The sequence below is a fragment of the Meles meles genome, chromosome 1 (genome assembly GCF_922984935.1).
Source record: "Meles meles chromosome 1, mMelMel3.1 paternal haplotype, whole genome shotgun sequence".
Lineage (NCBI taxonomy): Eukaryota > Metazoa > Chordata > Mammalia > Carnivora > Mustelidae > Meles > Meles meles.
Genome location: NC_060066.1, coordinates 3,597,293 through 3,619,041, shown reverse-complemented (window position 1 = coordinate 3,619,041; position 21,749 = coordinate 3,597,293). Strand labels below are relative to the sequence as shown.

Genomic DNA, 21,749 nt, shown 5'->3' with positions numbered 1-21,749 from the left:
TCTCCTCCTCACACCAGGGCCTCCTGGAAAAGGCGGTCGGCTCCCTGGGGACCCCGGCTCTGAGCCTCTCCTGCGTGCTGCTGTGTCCCCAGCCCCAAGCACAGGGAGGTTTTCATAATCCTGGTGACACACTCATGGCCATCCAATAAGCCAGGACTGGCGCTACGGGCTGAGGCCCAAACCCAGTGACACTGCCTTCGGCGTTCCTACCAGCCACCCCCTTGTCCCCCGTTGCTGGCCCAGAGCTCCAGAATCAAGTGCTGAAGGCATGGAGGACAGGAGACCCACAGGTTCTTGCTGACGGGCCTGGAGCCCACCCTGGCCCCCCACTGGACGAGGCCGCCACAAACCAGCCGAACAGCCTGCAGGTCCTGGGAACCGTGTAGCTCATGGCAGCGCGGGCCTTGTGTGCTGGGCAGGGCCGGGCTTGTGGCACCTTCCGTGGCTGCACTTCTGTTCCTGCTGTCAAGCCACATGTACAGAGAGGAGGGCAGGTCCCCATGAGCGCCCCTCCTAGACCAGAGGGGTGTGGGGGTGCCTGGAGTCCTATAGCACGGAGAAGCCTCACGGCTCCAAGCCCTGGGTTCCCAACGTGACAGACGGATGGGGTCTCGCCAACCTCGCCGCCCAGCCCGCAGCCACTGCGTCACGACAGCGCTCTGATCTCACCCTCTTGCACCGCACGCTCTTCATCGAGAACCAGCCATGAGCCCCGGACGAGCCAGGGTGAAACGTCGGTAGGAAGCGGTCAACTCTCTAGAAAAGGGAATGCCGAACCTCGCTGGCACGCGGCTTTACCTCTGGCCCCTCAGAGGCATCCCCAGCCCGAGACAGCAATCCCCACCGCTGTGTCCGAGCACATCTCCCTCCGTGGAGTGCAGTGGCACAGAGGCCATGCGTGCTTGGCTGGTTCAGTCCCCCCCCCCCGCCCCCGGCGAAGGGACTGTGGTCCCCCTGCGGAGACCGGGACCAGGTTCTGCCGGCGAAACCACAAACCCACACTCACGATGGGGGGGGCGGTGAGTTCAGTGGGGAGGAGACGCCAGGCGCTTGACCGCCAGGGCTGTGCTCCCGTGGTCTGCGGTGATTTTGGAAATGTGCATTTTTCTGCCCCACCTGGAGCCGCCCTCCAGGGAGAGGTGGTGAACTGGCTACAAGCTGAGGGGCTCGTCCTTGGGCGTAACTGCCATCCCCGAGAGCAGAGGCTACGCGGCTGCTTCTCTCCAGCAGCGGAGCAGGATCAACAGACCAGGGGCGACTCGCCAGCGAAGGGCCTTCGGGAGAAGGGTGTTGTCGGGAGCTGCCCAGGGAAGGTCAGGAGGCTGAGTCTTTGAAGTTGGCTTTGCTGTTCGAGGTCTGGCTTCAAAGTGGCCCGGAGGCCAGCGCCTCGTTAAAGATTGCTTCCTTCGGGGTGCCTGGGTGGCTCAGTGGATTAAGCCACTGCCTTCGGCTCAGGTCATGATCTCAGGGTCCTGGGATCGAGCCCCACGTCGGGCTCTCTGCTCCGCAGGGAGCCTGCTTCCTCCTCTCTCTCTGCTTGCCTCTCTGCCTAGTTGTGATTTCTCTCTGTTAAATAAATAAAATATTTAAAAAAAAAAAAAAAAAAAAAAAGATTGCTTCCTTCTCGGGTCTGCAAACGGGAAGGAGCTATTTTTCCCCCAAACCTCAGTTCTGTAGCTGAAGCTGACCCACATTTGCTTCCAGACATTCCTTCCTTCCCACGAAATGAAACACTAATTGCAAACACTTTCCTTTGAGCATGTGCTCTGTGTTTCTTCAGCACATGTGGAATAGCACAGCTAAGACAAACGCTGAGGGTAAAGCACGGCAAGGCCGACGCCCTACCCCTGCGAGGCGGGGGCCCAGGAAGAGGGCCAGGCCAGGGGGAAGCAGCCAGGGGTCCAGTCTGCCGGAGGCACAAGAGAATGAGCCCCAGAATAGGAGGACTGACCCAAGGTCACTCAGATCTGGAAACCACAGCTTCTCCATCCAGAACTGGGTCCTTCCTGGTGGCTCTCAGCTGGGGTGGGGACAGCTCAGACACAAGTGACTATGAGTGACACCACCTGGAGCGAGACTGTCAGGACACCTGGCCTGCCTGGCCCTCCACCTGCTCAGCTGTGCGGGGGGCCAGAGGATGGCACGGAGGCGGGGGCTGCCCCACCTCGAGTGAGCACAGCCCATTCTCCTTCCCCAGCTGGTGGGCAGCCCCGTGTGCAGCAGTTCCGGGAAAACGGCCCAGAACTAGCTAACTTCATGGTGTTCGATGTGGGGCAAGTTATCAAATGGGAGCTTCTCCGCCGGCCAAAGAAATGGCTCTGCCTCTGGAGGGTTCCCAAATGCTAGCCCCAGAGGCTTTAGGGAGGGCTAGGGGCTGCCCCTAACCCCCGTCTCCAGACCATCCACCACCCCCAGGGCCCCACTGAGATGCGGCCACGTGAGGACAGCCCTTTCTGCTGGCCTGTCCTCCTCCCATAAGCCGGTTTGCCAGCCTGACTTGGTCTTGTTTGGGCCGGGACACCCCCATGGCAGGGACAACAAGGGACCTCCCCAACCTCCCGGCAAGTGCTGGGAGCAAGGACGCCCCCTCTGCTGCCCAGGAAGCTCCCGACACCCCGCCTGAGCCTGGGAGCCTGGAGTCCAAGCCCTGCTCCCGTCTTGGCAGACGAAACGACAGACCAAGCACCCGTGGCTCATCTTCTCCAGGAGAAAGAGCCGCAGGAGTTGAGCTTAACAGCAAGCCGCGGAGCCGACAAGGGACCCGGCTCCCAAGTCCCCTTCAGCTCTGAGTCCCGGCCTGGCTGCACCCAGCACCGACCCCCCTGATGCTCCTCCCTGCGATAAAGGGACCGGTGTGCGTGAGGAGGGCTGCTGCCCGCGGCCTCGCCTCCACAGAAGGGGTGTACGGGCGCCCCAGGAGAAGCACCTCGCACAGCGAGAGGATCCCCGTCCTCTGCAGGGCAAGCCCCGGGCGGCTTCTGCGCCTTGAGCATGGCCTGAGGGCTGTGACACGCCAAGCCCGAGTGGGACTCAGCCTCCGTGTGGGGCGGAGCCAACGGCAGGAGCCGGAGAACAGGGCAGGCAAGGCGCCTGCTCCCCGTCCGGGCGTCCGGGTCAGGCCTGTCCTGGGCGCGCCCTCGACTTCCAACGCCTGCAAAAGATGCTTCCACCTCTGCAAAAGGCTGAGCGCTCGTCAACGCAGGGCAGGGAGGGCCACCCCAACCACATGGCACACACCCCGGGCTCCCCGTCTCCTCGGCAGCCTTGCTTTGGAAGCTGCTGCTAAAAATACGCACGTGACCAAGGAGCCCAGGAGGGGCCTGTCGGAGCTCGGCCACAGGCTGGGTGCTCCCACAGATCACAGCCACCTTGCTTTGCCCAGGACTGCCAGAAAGCCCTGTGCTTCCCAGCCGGGACTCAACCATCAGGGGCCCGGGGACAGTGTCACGTGCCGGTGGGACCTAAATGCCGTGCCTACCCTGAGCGGCCATCGGTCCAGGCTCAGCCCCTCTGCACAAGGCACACGGGGCCTGCATTTGAGCTACTGAAGGACAGGTCTTCTTCCCCTAAAAATGCCTTGCAGGGCCCCGGAGAAAAGCAGGTCGTACATACACACATTTCTCCCTGGCTGGCTGCCGATCCTCACAGCCGTCTCCGGGGCTTACACCAAGACAGTTGCTAAGTCGCAGAGTCCACAGGGAGGGGGACGTGGGGTACTGGGGCCGCAGTCCAGGAGGAGCTGCCAATGCTGGTCTCCCGTCCCGAGGCTGAGCACGGGGGTGGCCCCAGCGTCCTGCCATCCCCTACACTTTATGCGACTGGGCACCACCTCGCATCAGATCTCGGCAGGTGTCCTTGCTCCCTTCCCCGTGGAAGCCATGCTGAGCTCAGCAGGCCCGAGGCCCGGGCGTGAGGTCTCAGGGGGCAGCTGCAGGAGCCCAACTGTGTGACAGGGACTTGGAGGTCTGGAGCAGATCTCCTGGCCAGGAGACCTCGGGCGAGTCACCTCACCTGGCTGGCTGCCCCGGGGTTGTCATTTGTAAAACAGGGACGATGTCCCCCAGCAGGGCCCTTGCAAGGCTTTGACACAACAGGGACACGGAAGGCCTTCACCAGCTGCACACAGGGGTGCACGGGCCGTCATCCCAGGGACTGAGGACGTGAGTGCTGGTGTTGGGCACGTTCTCCCACGAAGTGGGCAGCGAGAGAAGCAGACCGAAATGGTCTCCTCCTGGCTTGAGCACATCAGGGATCCTGAAATTCACCATCTTATTTAAGGTACAGCAGACACCTAGGGCAATGCGGCAGAGCCCGCGCCCCGTGGCTGGCCCTAGACAGTGATCCAAATGCCAGCTCTGTGACTCCTCCGCCGGTGACCGCACAGCCACTGGCCCCACCTCTCTGGGGGGAGGGGGTACTCTGCCCACAGGCCCAGCCGGTGCGGGCAGGGCGGGACGCAGAGGGCGAGCCAGGGAGCCCTGGGGGGACTGAGCACCTGCACCGTCTCCCCATTCCCCCCCCCCACACCATGAGCTTTCTCCCACAGCACTGGAGAGATCCCTGCCGCCGGGTTCTGGTCCTGGAGGGAAATTCTAGGCGGACGGCAAGGGCTTTGGATGCCAAGTCCAGTATAACTAACACTCGCAGCCTCCAACCTGGTGGGGGCGGGCCATCGACCCTGTCCCCCAGGGGCCTGCCCCACGTACTGGTGACAAGGGTGACGCATGCCGGCAGTTGTTCCCCTCAGTGAAGCGCTCGTGGTGTCCACGAGCCAGTGGGAGTGGCAGACACCAGCCGTGGGGGATGCTGAAAACAGTACCAACAGGTCCAAGACACGGTCACACCACAGAACCCTCGTCTGTAGGAAATGCACACGGTGAATCCAGGGTGACGGTGCATTGGGCCACTCACTCTGAAATGGTGCAGGAAAAAGACTCTCACTACCGTCTCTGCAACTCTTCTGCAAGTCTGGGCACGATTACAAAATTACTTCTTTCGTTTTCTTTCCACAGGGTGTGGTGCCGTGGAATGTCTGGTTAGAAGCCACCAGAGCCAGGCCTGAAATCCAGCTGTGGGCCACTAGCTCGTTCATTGTGGGATCCTGGGAAGTGTGATGGGATGAGAGAGACTCGGATTTCGAGATCAGAGGGACTGTGTCCCAGTCTTCACTTTGCCACTCACAGGCTGAATGGTTTGCACATGCTTTCCATTTCCTCTGACCTGAAACACAGGAATAACACTACCCACTTCAGAGACGCCGTGAGGACGACCTCATCTGTGCCTTCGGCGATGTTTATTCAGAAGGCACTAAATGTTCCGGTGACCGATCTGGAAATACAGTGAAGAACAGATCCTTCCTCCACGGGGCTGATGGTCCAGCAGGGGTGAAGAGACGCACAAAGACAGAAATCTGTGTATACAATGAACTCGCAGAGAACGTAAGGACCGCGAGCAAGAATTCAGCAGGTGAGTCCTTAGAAGGCGGTGGTGGTTGGGGGTGGTCAGACAAGAGAAGCAGGAGACTTTAGGAAGAAAGCGGCAGAAGAATAAAATCAGCACAGAAAACAAAACAAGAAAACGCAGACCACAAAAGTCAAGATAAAAGGCTTAAAAACCACATGCGTAACAGAATGTAAAGTGGAGAAAAGACCAACATATGTGCCTTATCAAGGAAGGCAAATGGCCTACACTCACCTACTAATGAAAAACACTTTACAGCTGGACCACAAACTAGACTCAACTCCAGGCTTCATCTAAGAGAACCACACAGGGGAAAAAGGAAACCTAAAATGTTTACGATAAAATGATAGGCAAAGGCATACCAGCCAAACGAGATGCAAGCAGGGTCGAGAGTTACAGTATCAGACGAGGCAATAAACACAGAAGGAGACAGAGAAGGGTACTTCAGAATGAGAACAAGGAGGACATCTATGCACCAAGGATGACCCACACTCATGCTGCACGAACTATAGGACACAGGGCCACCAAGTAAATGGACAGAAGTCCCCTCAGGCTGAAGAGGACCCGCAGAACCAGAGGGGGTAATTCACCTCTCAAAGTCCATGGCGGGTCAAATAAGTTAGGGTCCTAAAGACCTCAGTAATGTAATCAATGAGGGGAGGTTAACAGATATATTTTGTAACTCAATATATTTTAAAACAAGGCATATGCCATGCTTTTCAATGTCTGTGAAGTGGCGACAAAAAAATGACAAAGAAACCTCGGTAAATTCTCAGAGATGAAAATATCACTATACTGATTACAAGGCCATTACATTAGAAATCCAGAACAAATGCAGGAAACAAAACAAAACATGTAGATTTTAAACAACTCTTGGGACAAAAATGAAACCAACTAAAATTGCAAAATTCCTAAAAAAAATCAACCATGAAAGTGTTAAATATCAGAACACAGGAACACAGGTAATGCAGTAATTGCAGGAAAATTCATAGTCTTAAATAATTACAGAAATAGTAGGAAATTCTTAGTAAATAGATTAAATATCCAGCTCATTCAGCGAGGACAAACTAACATGGCGAGCCCCCATAAAGCAGAAAGAAGATGGGGACAGAATTAGAGAGAAGAAAAGAGATAAGAACTGACCAACGGAGTCAATCATATACTAGCCAGCTGAATCAAGAAAAAGAAGAGGAAGCAAAATTATATAAAAGAAACAGAAGTGGGGAAATGAGCCCAGGAGAAGAGGCAATTAGATATCATTGGAAATTTAATTTTTAGAAAATTTACTCTTTCTGAAGTTCTATAAAAATATGAATGCTGGGATGCCTCGGTGGCTCAGCCCATTAAGTGTCTGCCTTGGCTCAGGTCATGATCCCAGAGTCCTGGGATGGAGCCCCACATTGGGCTCCCTGCTCAGCGGGGAGCCTGCTTCTCCCTCCAGCTTCCACTTCCCCTTGTATGCTCGTGTGCTCCCTCTCTCTCTCTCGACTTCTCTAACAAATAAATAAGCAAAATCTTTTTAAAAATTAATTAAAAAATAAATAAAAATTGGAAAGCTATTCCACAGGCACAGAGTTCTGATTTTGCAAGACAGAAAAGGCAGAGATCACCTGTGCAACAAAATGAACACAGTTAGCATGGCTAGGCTGTATGGTCAGGATGGCTCATTTATGTGTTTTTGCCACAATTTTAAATAAAGAAACAAGAGAGATAGGGAAGAAAATGACACTGAAGCAAATATCTAAGCAAACATTAAAATGCACTATCAGACCGCAACGGTGATGACGGCTGTTCTGGCTCATGGCTGGACATGACAGTCGGACGGAAGGGAGCTCAGAAATCTTCCTGAACAGAGGAGAAAAATGACATTGCTTATTCGTAGAGAAAGATGATTATTAAGTGACTTAGAGACAATTAGATAGTTTTCTGGAAAAAGGGTGGATTCATGCCTCTTTCCTCACACCGTAAAAAACTCCAGATAAAGATCCTAAATGTTAAAATGGAGGAGCCCCTGGAAGTATGAGAATTTAATATATCTGTATATTCTAGAACAAAGAAGTCATTCTAGGCATGACACAGAAACAAAGGTATTTGTAAAGAGATTGCTGAATTTAAAGTCAGTGTCTTCCAGGCTTCCTGGTTCCAACAGTGTTCATCACAGCCAACGGTCGGAAGCCACCTGACGGTTGGTGAGGAGACGGAGTCAGAGAAGGACAAGGCAGCTTACACAGTGGTTGGGGGCAATGTGGGGGCTCCGTGTGCTGCGAGGGAGTGACCCCGACACCTGTCCCTAAGCTGGAGAGAGGAGTGGCAGGAAGCTCCCATGTGCTTCCACTGAGGACAAAACCATAGTGGGCGCTTGCGGAGTGCAGGTGTTGGGACAGGGTGCTCTGGGGGAGGACGGCGGGAGGAGGAGACTTCACACACAGCTCTCTGCACCTCTTGAACTCCGAAGCTCACCTGTGCACGATATTCTCTTTGCAAAGGAAACAGACCCCACGCTCAGTGCGCGGCCTGGCTGAGGTTACATTTGGGGCGTGGGGCGGGCCGCCTACTTCTGATCGGGGTCTTGCCCCTTGAGGTGGGGGTGCAGACAGAGGGAGTCTTGCTGGGTGAGGCCTGGAATCCCTCCTCACTCTGCCACCCACTCCCCGGTGACGGGGACACGATCTCTTTGATTTTCAAGCTCCATAAAACAAGGGAGGTTTTTCCAGCCTTTGGGGTTGTGTGGGGACTGGGATGAGACACATTCGACAGCAGCAGAGGCCCATCCCAGGCAGTTCTCCGCAAAGAGAGGTTGATCGTGGGTATGAGTCCGAGAGCCAGGACATTTTCTGGCTCGGTGGCTGGAGTCTGTCATAGAAAGGGTCCCTGGCCCACATCCGGTGGCCGGGGGCCTCTCACGAACCCTTTGCCCACCTGGGACTGGAAACCTGGCCTCACCACCCTGCAGATCTCAGACTCGTTCCTTCGGGTCTCCTGTACCCGCACCCACTCTCTTAGCACCTGGGGGGGGAGGGGTTGTTCAAGGGCGGACTCTGCATCTGTCCTCTCCTGCTAGATGGTCTGTCCCAGCCCAAGGAGCCAGAGGGCACCGGGGGACACCAGCTCATGACACACCACACTGCAGAGACATGAACTTTGTCCCAGACTCAGAGTCAAGGGAGGCAAGGCGTGGCCCTGTGTCCCTCCCACAGGCAAACCCTCCTGCAGAAATCCCCTTCCTGAAAGAAGGTGTCTCTCAAAGACAGTAGCAGGCGGTTGAAGGTGAGGGGGACCGAGAGCTGGACACACAGGGGCAGTGCCCCCGAGCACAGCCCAAACGGGCACCTGGAAGGCGCTCAGTAGCCATCTACTGGGCAGGGGGACGGGGGGAAGAGACAGGGGGCACACGGAAGAACCGGGGGTCGGCCAGCGTGAGGACCCTTCTCAGGAGCAGATCAGACGTGGAAACAGCAATTTCAGGGACAAATTATATCACCTTTTCACTCGCCGGTTTCTTCCATAAGATATATAACAATGCTGACTTCAGGGGGCGATGAAAGAGAAGGAAGAAGTGACACGGAAAGGGACCCAACAGAGCTCCTGACACGCTGCAGGGAGCACCCCACAAATACAGTTATTCTTTTGGGGGAAATTATCGCAATTCAGCACTCCCAAACATTCTTTAAGAACTAGGATGCTTGGGACCAACGAGACGATTGGGGCGGAGGGGAAGGTGGGGAGGGGGGAGACAGGGTCTCACAGAGGCATGGGAGTGGGCTCCGGAGCCGGACGCGGGACAGCCCTGCGAGCTGCATGGAGCAAAGGCTCTGCGGGTTTAAGTCCCTCCACGGATGCAGACGCTGTGCCTCCCCTGCTGGCCGGGAGGGCAGAGCGCGTGGAGCACGCCAGGCATGCAGCCGGCCCCCGCTGGTGTGGGGTGTGAAAGGATAGGAGGGGACTCACAAAGCCCACAGCCTCATACCCAAGGAGGGGATCAAGAGTGGCCTAGGCTTTTTCTTCATATACGGGATTTTTTTTATCACTTTTTTCTCCAAAAGAATATAGCTACTTTTAAATCCTTTACAATTATTTTTTCTGTTTTTCTGTTCTTTATCAATTTGCATACTTGTTTTGGCAAAGGTGCCAAGGGGACGGTGAGATAGCTCCTTGGGTCGCCTGCATCCACGGCCTGGCCAGCCGGATCTCAGAATGGCCACTGGCCATCACTGGGCGCAGGGGCAGGGGTACTCGGCCCAGGCTGACCAGCTTCTCTGGCTCACCAAGACCATCCGATCAGCCCAGCCCAGCAAAGCCGGCCTTGGCAGTGGGCCCACAGGCGAGTCCCCTCACACAGAAACAGAGGTCTGGAGAAACCCACAGCCCTGTGCCGTTGCTAAGTTACCTGGGGAAGAGGCAGGGGTCAGTGGGCAGGCTCAGCCCGCAGAGAGGCCTGCCGGCTGTCCTGCCGGATGGCTGGCCGGAGCCTGGCTCTCCACTTTCTCTCCCAAGGCGTCGGAGACACGACTGTACTTGGTGACTTACTGCAGCTGTCCCGCCCGAATCTCAGGTCAGAAACAGAACCCCACAAGGCCTGCATGTGACACAATCTGACAGAAGGACACCTTGCACAGCGGTCCCCGGAACGCAGCCCACCGCCACGGTGAAGACAGCCTGGTTTCCCGGCACCTGCCGGCCCCAGATCCAGACTCCGGAATGGAGCTTGCTGAATGCCACAGGTGCCATAAGACAGAAGGGGCCACGTTCAGATGGGACGGGCCCGTAGGTGGTTCTGTGCCTTGTCCCCAAGGCCATAGCCTACTCCTTTGTGACCAGGTGGCTGCACGAGTCAGGTTCCCAGGCTGCCTCTTGCCTCTGCTTCCGGGTCACCCGCACAAGCTCCCAGCTGGCACACACAAGGCTGTGTGCTCGCGGTCTGTTAAGGGACCTGAGTCCACCACCTGCATCAGACCAGGCACGCCTGGAAGGCAGGGCTGGAGTTTAACGCCCATGTGGGTCCCCAGCACCCGGGACAGCGTGTGCCACGGAGCAGAGTCAGGAGACACATATCTACTGAATGAATGGACAAAACCCTCAGTCCCAAAATCCACATTTTCTATGTAACCTTAGGGAACAGAAACTCCTGAATACTTCCTACTTTATAAACGGGGAATAGTGGCGACGACCTCCCAGACTTGCATGGGCTGGACACTGTGTCCTGCTCCCCAAATGTGAGGCCGTGCTGCTCCCCGAGGCAGGGCAGCGGGTGTCCCCGCAGCCGTCTCGTGTGTCTGCTGCTTCCTAGACCTGCCACCCTCGTGTGTGCGCATGGCCTGCTCACCACAGCTCGGGGCCAGAGCTCACAGCAGGCTCACAGGATGCTGATTGGTGGGTGTGCACGGAAAAATGCCCCCACGTAACGTAGCCAACACTTAATCTGCCTTTGCCAGCAGTCCAGGAAAGCACAGCCCATCACTGATGTACTAGGAAGCTACGAAAGCGTCACCAGCCGATGGTGGTAGAAGGACGCACGGTAGGGGGACGCTGGAATCAGTTCAGCCTCATTAGTCACCACAACCGGTACCAATGGAAGAGACTGGAAATAGCCCCTAGACAGATGGTCAAGGAGCATGCTGGGCTCTACAACCTGCCTCGTCCTCCCGACCAGAGGGGCAGCCCGCACCCCACCAGTGCACGGGACAGCTCCCAGCTGGAGACGAGAGGCACATGGGAGGCCGCAGCCCCAACCATGCTGACCTGGGGTCCCATCCCAGGCCTTCAGGCCTTGCCCCAGCCCTGCCCCTGTCCCCTCATGCTCTTGGATGCACCCCAGAATCTCCACTTCTCCCCTCCACACCGACTGGCACGCAGCGACCCCTGCAGTCCCCCGGCCGCTCAGATGGACGGAGGAACACGCTCTCGCCAGGCCCACGCATCTCTTCACACCTTCACTGACGACCCGGTGGCCCCAGCATCCCCGGTTCACAAGTGAGAGCCTGAGGTTCCGAGAACTCGTCCGCTTGCCCAAGGACGCCCCAGCATGAGGAAGCAGCAGAGCCAGGACCGAGACCCATGGCAGCTTGGTGCCAGCGGCATGGCCGTCCAGCGGGTGACGCCATGGCCAGCACACAGTCAACACGGACATGTGTGCGCTCTACCAACACCCCAGAAAACGGGAACAACTTCAGAGAGTCCTTGCAGAGAGAATGACCCCAAAACGCACAAAAGCTCTCTGTGCAAGCCAGTGTGTGTGATTTAAGGGACAATGAACATCTCAGAACAATCAAGACCTCCAAGAGCAGCACAAGGGCTAAGCTACCTTGCGGCCACTGGACGGAATTACTGCGCGCCTCCAACAGCGCAAGACAGGCCTGCGACACGAGGAGTCCTTGTGCTCTGTCACCTAAGCAGGGGAAAAGGGCACCAAAGTACTAACCTGGCGTGAACATCTCTATGAACAGAATTTAAATTTGAGGGCAGCAAAAAGGCTTAGAAATACACAGAAATCCAGTGAAATAGAGGTTCTCTTGGGGGGGTGGGAAAAGGGTGAGTCTTCTCTCTCCAACTTTTCTGATTTCCCTAGCTTTCCATATTACTTTCATCAAGTGACCTGGTGGAAAGGTCACGATTCCAGCGTGAAGGCATCTGCCATTGAACCTGGACGGGTCACCTCCTGGTGGGGCAGGTGCTGCACAGAACCCCGGACCCAGCTGAGCTGCAGCATCCTCATCTGGAGAAGGACAGGCACAGCGTGCATGGGCATCAGAAGCGCCGACATGAGGCAGCTCACGCCCTCCCAGTAAGGCCTCTGGGCACAAATGCCTCGCGGGTCCTAGGATTATTATTTTTTTTTTTTTTTTAGATTTTTATTTATTTATTTGACAGAGATCACAGGCAGGCAGAGAAGCAGGCAGAGAGAGAGGAGGAAGCAGGCTCCCTGCGGAGCAGAGAGCCTGATGCGGGGCTCGATCCCAGGACCCTGAGATCATGACCTGAGCCGAAGGCAGAGGCTTAACTCACTGAGCCACCCAGGCGCCCCCCTAGGATTATTTTTTTTAAAGCCACGCATCCTCTCCAGGAAAATGTTATTAACCCCCGCGTCACTGACCAATATACCGGCGTGCCCACCACGCATGTAGGACAGCAGACCCAAACGCTGTTAACAGACCGAACAGCTAAAAGCCCATAAGGACTGCTGTGCCAATGCAGGGCCTCCCGCTGGACCCTCCTGGACCCCACCCCAGGGTGTGGCTGCTGCGTGACTGTCTGGGCCTCGGGGAAGTTCTTCTGAGCGACAGAATGCAGGAACACACGGTTTATTTCATTTTGTTGCACAGGACTTGGGCCTGTGCCAGCCCTGGAGGCGGGAGGATCCGGGCGTCTGACCCTGCTCGGCTGTCCACATCTGGGGGACGTAGCTGGCCGTAACCGAGAGCTAGGATGTTCCAACCCAGGAAAGTGTCTGGGGGCCCAGGGAAGCCCCCAGAGGCGCAAACACTGACTCTGCAGGGACGGCTCCCCTTCCTTCCAGCCCAAGTGTGGTCCCCTCGGGGCTGCCGCATCGACCGCTCACGGGACTCCCGCCGGCCTTCATGCGAAGCAGCAGGGGGACCGGCGGGGAGTGGGGTCCCCCATGCAGCAAGGGGATCCCACAAACTGATGGGAAGCAGGGGAAGAGCTGCAGAAGGGCCCGTGGCCCGGGACGATTCCCCCGTGTTTGCCGCACACAGAAGGGGGAGAGGATACACTAAGTAACTGGAGGAAAGACTTGACACTGATTTACAGTGGTACCTGCGTGAGACACGGCCGACTGCCGGCATCGGACCCAAGGCAGAGGAGATACTGAAATCACTTCCAGGACGTCACACAGCCTATCCCTTCAACGACCACACGCTTGCTTTGTTGCTCACCGAGATACTTCCGCGGCGCTCAGGAAGGCGCAGAGCAGGGCCCACGCTGCCGAGCGCCGGGCAGCAGACACTCAGCTTCACGGGACTGGCCGCTCGCCGCAGGGAGCACTCCCGGCTGAGGACCGAGGTCAGGCGCTCACCAAGCACGTGCTCCTCCGTGCCGACCCCGTAGAGGCTGTCCGAGCTCCTCTAGCGAGGAGGCCGCCCCCCCTGGGCTTCCGCCCCGACACCCACTCCAGGTCCAGACACACAGGCAAAAGGCACACCGCGGGGACCAGGGCACAGGCCGCCGCAGGCCATGTCAGACTCTGCAGCGGCGGGAAGGGGAGGGCGTCTCGGCACCCATCACCACGTGTGCCTCTGAGGCCGTGGACGGGGTGCGCCTGAAGGGCCGTGCTCAGCGCAGACACGGACCTGCCACGGCCAGCCGCCCCGCCACCCCAGCCACCCGCGGGAGAAGGCGCATGCCCGGCCCAAGGCGACGGGCGCGTACTCACCCCACTGCAAGGGGGCCAGCTGCAGATGCTCCAGGACCAGCTGGTTCAGGAGGCCTTCCACGCTCGCCTCGCCTGTGCGCTTGAGAGAGGGGTAAGGGCTGGTCAAGGAAAACTCGGCTCCTGCTGAGCCCCGGGGGCAGGGGAGAGGTCTTCTGGAAGCTTCTACACATGCCCGGACAGCAAACCTCCCAAGGCAGGTCTAAGACCCCTCCTCTCAAATGAAGTCTAATCCACCACTGAGACCTGAGCGGGGCGTGGAAAACAGGCACGTGAACATGCCCGGCGCCCCCCCTCCCCCAACCCCAATCAGGTAAACCCAGTTACTGTCACTGCCGCATAAAGAAGGGGAAGCCGTCGGGATAATTTTAATCCAACAGGAATTCTTGTGGGGGGTGGGGAGCAGGGGGAAATACAGGAAATAGAAGTTGGCTTTTCCTTAATAAAATGTGGCTCACTGTTCCATGTAACCAAATACGTTTCTGGACACGTGTCGGCTCCGTGCTGGCTTCACGCCTGTCGTGGTACACATCTTGATGTAATTACACATATTATTACGAATGGGCTCACTTAGGCGCGTTCATAATGGAGGAAGTCACAGTCTCTCAGCAAGTACCAGCGGAGGAAGAAATTGGGTTTAGAAATGCAGAAAACAGATGTCTCCTGGGCACTAATGTTAAACAGTCAATGTGGCTCTCAGAACCAGATCCGCAAGCCTCTTTCCCTTTCCCTACATAAATTACAGCCACAGAATTTAAGTTGTCATCAAAAAGGAGGAATTTAGTCCCTGACATTCTTCCCTGATTAGGGAAGTGAGGAGGAAACCTGCTTCTTTCTGCCTTTAGCAAGTTAACTGCATTCAACAAGCACACGGCGTGTCTGAACCAGACAGGGATGGAGACGCGAGAAGGACACTGAACGAATCACACACGAACTTGAACCCAAGGGGCCTCCCTCCTGGCGAGGATGACAGCCGGGAACGGGGACGCGCACTCACCAAGCCTGAGGACAGCTGTGTAGGGATGAAGTCATGGGGGCAGAGCAGCCCAGGGCTGAGGTGGGGGGCAGAGGGCCCCAGGGGAAGGGGGACGAGAGCCCCTGGTCTCTCAGGCACAGGCGCTAAGGGTATGGGATCACGAGGGGCTCTGTGGGGTGTGGACACGGCCACCAAACATCCGCGCAAGCTAGCGAGGGCAGGGCCGGCCGCAGAACAACCGGCATCCAGCCAGCACAGTGACCTGCTAGAATCCCTACCCCTCTCTGAACCCCAAAGTCCTTCTTGGCTATTTTGGATTTCTCTCAATCCTCCCAAACACTGTGTGCTCTCTCTGGACTCTGACCCGCCCACATCTGTGCTCTCTGCCTCGGAATGCTTTTCCCTGCCCTGTTCCCGCCCATCTTTGTTCATCCTTTGGCTGTCCAGCCTTCCCTGAGCCCCGTCCCTGCTCCGAAGGCCCCTAAGTGTCCCCATCCTCCAGTGCTCAGCCTGGCCACCAACCTGAGGTCTGCAGGAGGGCCCAGCCCTGGCCTGGGGCCCGCACCAGCACCTGGTTCACAGAGCTGCTCGGTGCACTCTGTGTGATAAACAGACAGACTCAGGAGGGATAAACACCTTGGACAAGCGGTAGAGGAGTCCCGCTTCCATCCCCTCCAGAGCCCATGGCCCTCAACACGCAGCCCAGACGCTAGGACCCGGAAACTTCTCTCCGCCAAGCCCAGGGCCTGCCTCTTGCTGGTGGCCCCGCAGATGCTAGGGCTTCCTCTGCCCCAAGCACCCGGGCACTCGCGCTGCTTGCTCTAGTCCACGCCAACCTGACGGCAGCGGGGCAGATGGGGGAGCAGGCTCATTCCGGCCACACTGAGCTCTCCGACAGACCGGGGACCACGCGGCGGCCCTGCAGCCCCGAGCTAAGGGCGGCTGCCCCTGTCGCTAGAACGGCGGGGTCCAGATGCTCTCCGCGGAGCTCTGGGTCCGGGCACGGCTGCTGAGGAGCGCCGGGCAGTCTGCCTGCATTCTCTGGGCCTGGTGCACCATCTGTCAATGTCCACAAGTTCCAGAGCAACACAAACTTCACACGAATGTCACAGGACTGTCCCGAGAATAAACGGACCAGCAGTCCCGGCCACCGGGAGTGCAAAGGGCCCCTATTGTGAGTGCGTGCCCTGCTCTCCTACCCTCGTCCCCCTCGTCTCAGGGACTCGGCCACCCCTGCTGGCCCCTCAGACTCCTTCGGGGATCCTACCCCACCACAAACAACTCACCTAAGGGCTTCTCGGGTAATTCGCTCCCTGAGGAGAATTCCCCGAACGCAATCTTCGCCATGCCGCTACGCAGTCTACAGGGGCCAGAGTGAGAGCAGGATTGCTAGAGACTCTGCACGGCCCCTGCAATGATCACGTGCAGTCCTGGGACAGCCAGGGCATCAGGACGCATTAGGACGACCTACATGTCTGGGGATCCCGGCGAGGACTGACCTGAGACTCAAGAAGCTCACAGGCTCGGGGGAGACAGGCCTGCGAACAGACAATGCCGGCCTCCGGTAATCCCGCTCCTGGGGGGGGGAAGGACACCTAAAACAAGTGACAGCAGGGACTCAAACAGATACTTGCAGCCTGTGTGTGTGGCGACATGAGTCACAGGAGCCAAAAAGGTAGAAGGAACCTGAGTGTCCGAGGTCACCGGGATAGACAAGCAACAAGCGGTCTGGACACAGAACGCGGTTTTACTCAGCATCGAAAAGAAGGAAATGCCGGCCCATGCTGCAGCGCGGAGGAGCCCTGAAGACATGACCCCGAGATGTCGCTCACTGGACGCCCGCGGCCGCGGGCTCCCACTTCTCCAAGGACCCTGCTGTCCTCACATTCATGGACACAGAAAGGAGGACAGTGAAGGTGGTGGTGTAGGTGCTTGTTCCTCCACTCTGGGGAAACTGAGGCCGCAGAGCAAGTGAACTACAGTGCCCACAGCTGACTCCAAGTCCCCACTGGCCTTGCCCCACGAGAGGGGCCACGGGGCAGCTTTCCCGCCCAACCCCTCAGACACCCTGTCACCCAGGTGCATCACCACAGCTCGGTGAGGGGTGCCCACTCCTCGGCACGGGCGGTAGGGGCGTAGTAACCGGCAGGGGAGGGACCTGCCAGTTTCCGTCCTCCCAACGGCGGCCAGGGCCCCTCAGGGAGACGGCACCCCTCAGCTCCATCCCCTTGACAAACCGAATCCGGTGTTCCTCATGAGGAACCTGCACCATAGAAACCGGCATCCAGGATGTGCTGGACCCCAGGGCTGCTTGCCCGGCCCTGTCCAGCCCAGGTCGGGCCAGGGACAGTCACTCCCTACAGGCACGCCCCACGTCACGGGCAGGACCAGGCAGGCACCCGGGCCTTGGGACCCGCCCCCACTGCTGGGAGCCGGGGGCTGACACAGCCAGTGACGGGCTGACACGGGGAGGGAGGAGGCGAGCAAAGGCAGGCCCGGGCCTCATGCCGAGACTAATTCTGGTCAAGTCTCTGCCCACATCTTCCTGCCCGCTCCTGCCCACTCTCCCCTGATCAGATTCATAGGTCGAGCCGGGTGACTGGGTGGGTGGGGAGGGGGGCCCGAAGCCGCCTGGGCCTACTGGCTCCACTTTAAGACAATGGGGAGAGCTTGTCTTTGGACGACTCTGAGCTCCCCGAAGGTGATTCTCCCCAGAACCGGACGTTAGGGCCCACAGTGGGGTTCAGAGACACCCGCGGCTACCTAAGATTGGCTGCCTGGCTCCCCGGGAGGGAGAGGAGCTCAGCCCGCCGGCCGGGCCACCTGTGTTCACAGCAGCCGAAGACAACGGGCTTTCTCAACCGCAGCACCCAGGTCACAGTACCTGTGCAAACAGCCACTCTCCCGAGTAAATGGCAACCCACCCTCGGTTCCCAGAAATTTAATTTTCTCAAGAGGAACTGCTTCATATTAAGAATTTATTGGCTGGGAAGGTCTGTCTTTTATGAACACGGCACTATACGGTGTTTAATTTCCATGGATAATGACTGAATGATTATTTTTCTTCCTTTCCACCCACAGATCTGAATATCCTAATTTTAACATACGACACTCCGTATTAAGTCACTTCTCAAGGTGAGGAGCAGGACAGGGAGAGAAACTCCTCGGGGAAGAGCGCGCAGCTTTCCTGGAGGGAGAGGGAAGCGCAGTGTCCCCCACACACACGTGCGCGGAGACCCACCCCAGGAGGGACAGACACCTCACTGCACCCGAACCTCCCCCGGCTTTCGGGCCACATGCCCATGCGCCTACATGGAACACCCCCCCACACACACACACACACATGCACACACACAGTATCTCAACGGGGCACTTCGTGGTTTTGCTTCAAGGATTACGGCCATTGGTGCCTTGATGTCCATCTCCCCGGCTGCTTCTGGAGCACCTTTCCTCATCTTCCAAGCGCCAGTGCCCTGCACGATGCCCGGGACCCGGGGGCAGCTTGCTAAGTGCTGACGTCACTGCACGAATGAAAGCCTGTGTGCGTATTTGCGTGACGGCGGGCGTGGAAATGGGTGCTGCTCATCAGAGCGGACCTCCATTGGCACGGGTCGCCCAGCACACTCGCTGCTAGAGCGAGGAGAGTAGGACCCTCCGGTGGGATGAGCCCAGCATCACCAGGGGACAGCTGCCGGAGCCCTCAGCACAGGGCCAGCCACGTGTGGCTATTACTGTCCAACACGTGAGGACAGAGTCTCAGAAAGGTTGGCGGGCTGCCTGCTGCGAGTGACCAATGGCCACGAGGCCTGGCCCACTGCCCAGCAGCACGGGGTACTACCAGGGAGTGTGGCTGGGGTTCCTGGTTCATGAGCCCACCTGGATGCACACACACTCCCAGGCAACACTGGCCCAGTTCCGTGGCTCCTCCGTGGCCACCGCTCAGCACTGGGAGCCTGCCACGGCCACCGTGCGGCTGGTCGGTTTCCATCCCTATTGCTCAAAGGGCTGCGGCAGCACAACCCACCGCCACAGGAGAACACAGGCGGCAACTGCTCCAGGAGGACTCAGAAGCCTCTCACTTGGGTGAGTCTCTGAGAGGGGATGCCTCCTGTCGGTCCCAGGCTGGGACTCCACTCGTCCAATCCCTGAGCCAACAAGACCCATGGGGAGCAGGCTGAGGAAGGGCTCTTCTCCCTCCTGAGGGGAGTGACGCAGGAATGGGCCACTGCCAGCCCCGGTGAGAGCACAGACACTGTAACTGGGAGAAGCAGTGACTTTCCTGGGAGCCACCACCTGTGCTGAGTCGGTCCCAAGCCCTCAGCCCACCAACCACTCAGGCCTGCATCCCCCTGCTGCCATGGCCCCAGCAACACCCAGAGGCAACCCCCTGTTGGGACAACACATCCCCTACGGAGTCTGATGAAGGCCTAGAGCCCAGGGACTGGCTGGGCAGTGGAGACGAGCACTTATGTTCCCCTTCTCTCCCTTTGTGGCCACCATGTGAAGAGGCACTTTCTCTTTCAAAAAAAAAAAGATACCAAGCCCCCTTCTTCCTTAGCTCATAGCCGGGTCCTGGCAAAGCTCTCTGTGATTCATTGGAATCAAAGAGCTGGAGGGAAGTGGGATTGCGTACGCGGTGCCAGCAAAAGGAGGCAGCTTTCCTTTCTTCGGTTTGGGTTTCATCTAGGATCTGATGGGCCACACGACTCACAGGCACACAGAAATTCACCGGCAGAGTGGTGACCAATTTCCAGTACAGGAAATGCTCCCAGGTGAATTCCAAGTCTCAGACTAAAAGACACACAATGGGGTCCTGAAGAGGGGGACACAGAAGGGGACAAATGTCGGGGACACTCCTGTTGGGTGGGCTCTGTGGCAAGCACTTTCTGTGTTCCCTTCACCTGGTGGGAGGCAAGTTATGCCACGTAGACAGAGGACCCGAAGCTGGGAGGATGGAGTGGGGGTCCCCCAGAGCTCCCCCCAAGTCTGGCACGCTGGTGCTTCCCCACAGTATGGCTCCAGACAGGAAAGATGACGTGCTCAATGATACGGTGACCAGATCTGCAAAAGTCCCGAAGCTTAAAACCCCCCATAATGGCAAAGCCATGGCAATACAGGCACAGGACCACACTCCACTACCGGACAGGGAGAAAGTTCGTTTCGAGTATCCAAAGTTTGCCCAGGCGTACAGTTCAGTGAAAAAACCACAATGCGAAACAGTACATACTTTGGTGTAAAAACAAACCAAAAAAGTCTATATGTTACTTAGAGTTTCAGAGATAAATTCTGAAATTCGTGGAAGGGATGAAGAAAAATGGGCATTTGGGGAGGACAGGCAAGAGGGGAACACTCTTTTTGAAAAAAATTTGAACCATGTGCATATTTTACATATTTAAAATAAAAATTTTAGAAAAAATAAACAGTGCAGTTCTGCTGGGAGCAGTTGCAGACCTGATACAGTGTGGGCACGATGATGGAGTTCCCAGGTTGGGGCTGAGAAAAGTCAACATGCCTCATCCCACCCAGAAGGAAGAGCTCAGCAAGCAGGTGGCTGGCAGATTTGGGCTTAATATGCACATTTTCATGATTCTTTCCTTCCTGAGTCTTTCCAGGGGTGTAAAATGAAGACCTCAGAATATGGCATATCACTAACTCTTACAAAAAAAAAAAAATGCCAGACTTTCAAAGCAGATCGCACCACGGAGCTTGCAAAATAGAAATAGCGCCTAATGAACGTGGCCAGGATGAGGAGCTTTGCGGTGATTAGTTAGAGGGGCAAGTTAGCGTGTGAGTAATTACAAAGTTGCCAAATGGCACGGGGCTTTGGAAACCATTCCAGTAGCATATTTCTGTATTAATTTGCTTTCGGATGTGAGCCATAAAATTATACAGCTGAGCTAATAAAGCTAATTACCTGCAGGCACCCACCCCTCCCTTTCAGCCCCATAAGCCACCGAAAAACAGCCTGGTGTCTGAGCCTGGACACACAAATGCAAAGCCAGCCAACCAGTCATGTAGCCGCCTTTCTCACTCACTGTTACAGGCAAGACCGCAAACATCCCACAACGAAGGCAGAGGTGGCAGCCGCTACTGTTTCTTAAATACTCAGATCCTGGCATCCGGCAAGAGATCGATAAATGTTGATGGGAACCATAATCCCACTGCTTCTATTAGAACGTTTCCAAAGTGCCTCCCATGAGAGAGGCTCTTTGTTAAGTGTATAATACATATCTTTTCAATTTCGTATTATCTTTAAATTAAGACTTTAAAACCTGACGGGTATAAGGCAGGGACTGCTAGTTCTGTTCAAAGTTTTGGGTATTTTTTTTTTTTTAAGTCAGGCACAAGGTGATAGTAAGAAAGCCGACAGAGCTATAAAGTGGCAGGTTCAAGCAGACTGACCATAGAGCCCATGCTCTGCACCCCACTTTCTGAGAGTTCATTCTAAACACTGTGTCTATTCTGAGGACACCTGCGGCAGAGAAGTGGCGGGAACCGTCCGTGGTGCTGAAAGGGCTCCGTCCCTTTAAAGCCCTTTCCTGTCACCCAGGACACAGCAGTCACATCTCCAAGTAGTCAGTGAGAGTCACTATCCTGAGATTCTGCTCCTCTCCCGTACGAGAGCAGGGCTGGCAACTCTGCAACAGCACCGTGGAAACCCTGCTGGTGTGCACCCAGGCTCTGCCGGTGTCCCAGGCCACATCCACAGGTAATCATGAATAAACCACGTGCCTGAGCCAGAAGAGAACACAAGCTCCCAGCTCAGGTTAGCCATCTCTCATTCTGCTTCTGGGGCCTTCCACAGGCAGCATCTAACTCCCCAGCAAGGAACGGCAAATTCCACGTATGGTGCCCTCCATGCTTACTACTTCTGCCTCAAACACACAACTGAGTTCCCTGAAGTCACTGCCCTTTGCGCACTCCTCC

The 21,749-nt window shown here is 56.8% G+C and overlaps 1 protein-coding gene across 4 annotated transcripts in view; it reads right to left on the bottom strand.

Annotated features, from left to right (window-relative positions):
* TRAPPC9 (trafficking protein particle complex subunit 9) overlaps positions 1 to 21,749 on the bottom strand; it is a 500,788-nt gene that overhangs the window by 92,742 nt on the left and 386,297 nt on the right. For all 4 annotated transcript variants that reach the window (XM_046001565.1, XM_046001557.1, XM_046001569.1 and 1 more), the window contains one exon: positions 13,850 to 13,940. In XM_046001565.1, the coding sequence (XP_045857521.1) occupies positions 13,850 to 13,940 (91 nt within the window). The remainder of the gene's footprint in view (positions 1 to 13,849; positions 13,941 to 21,749) is intronic.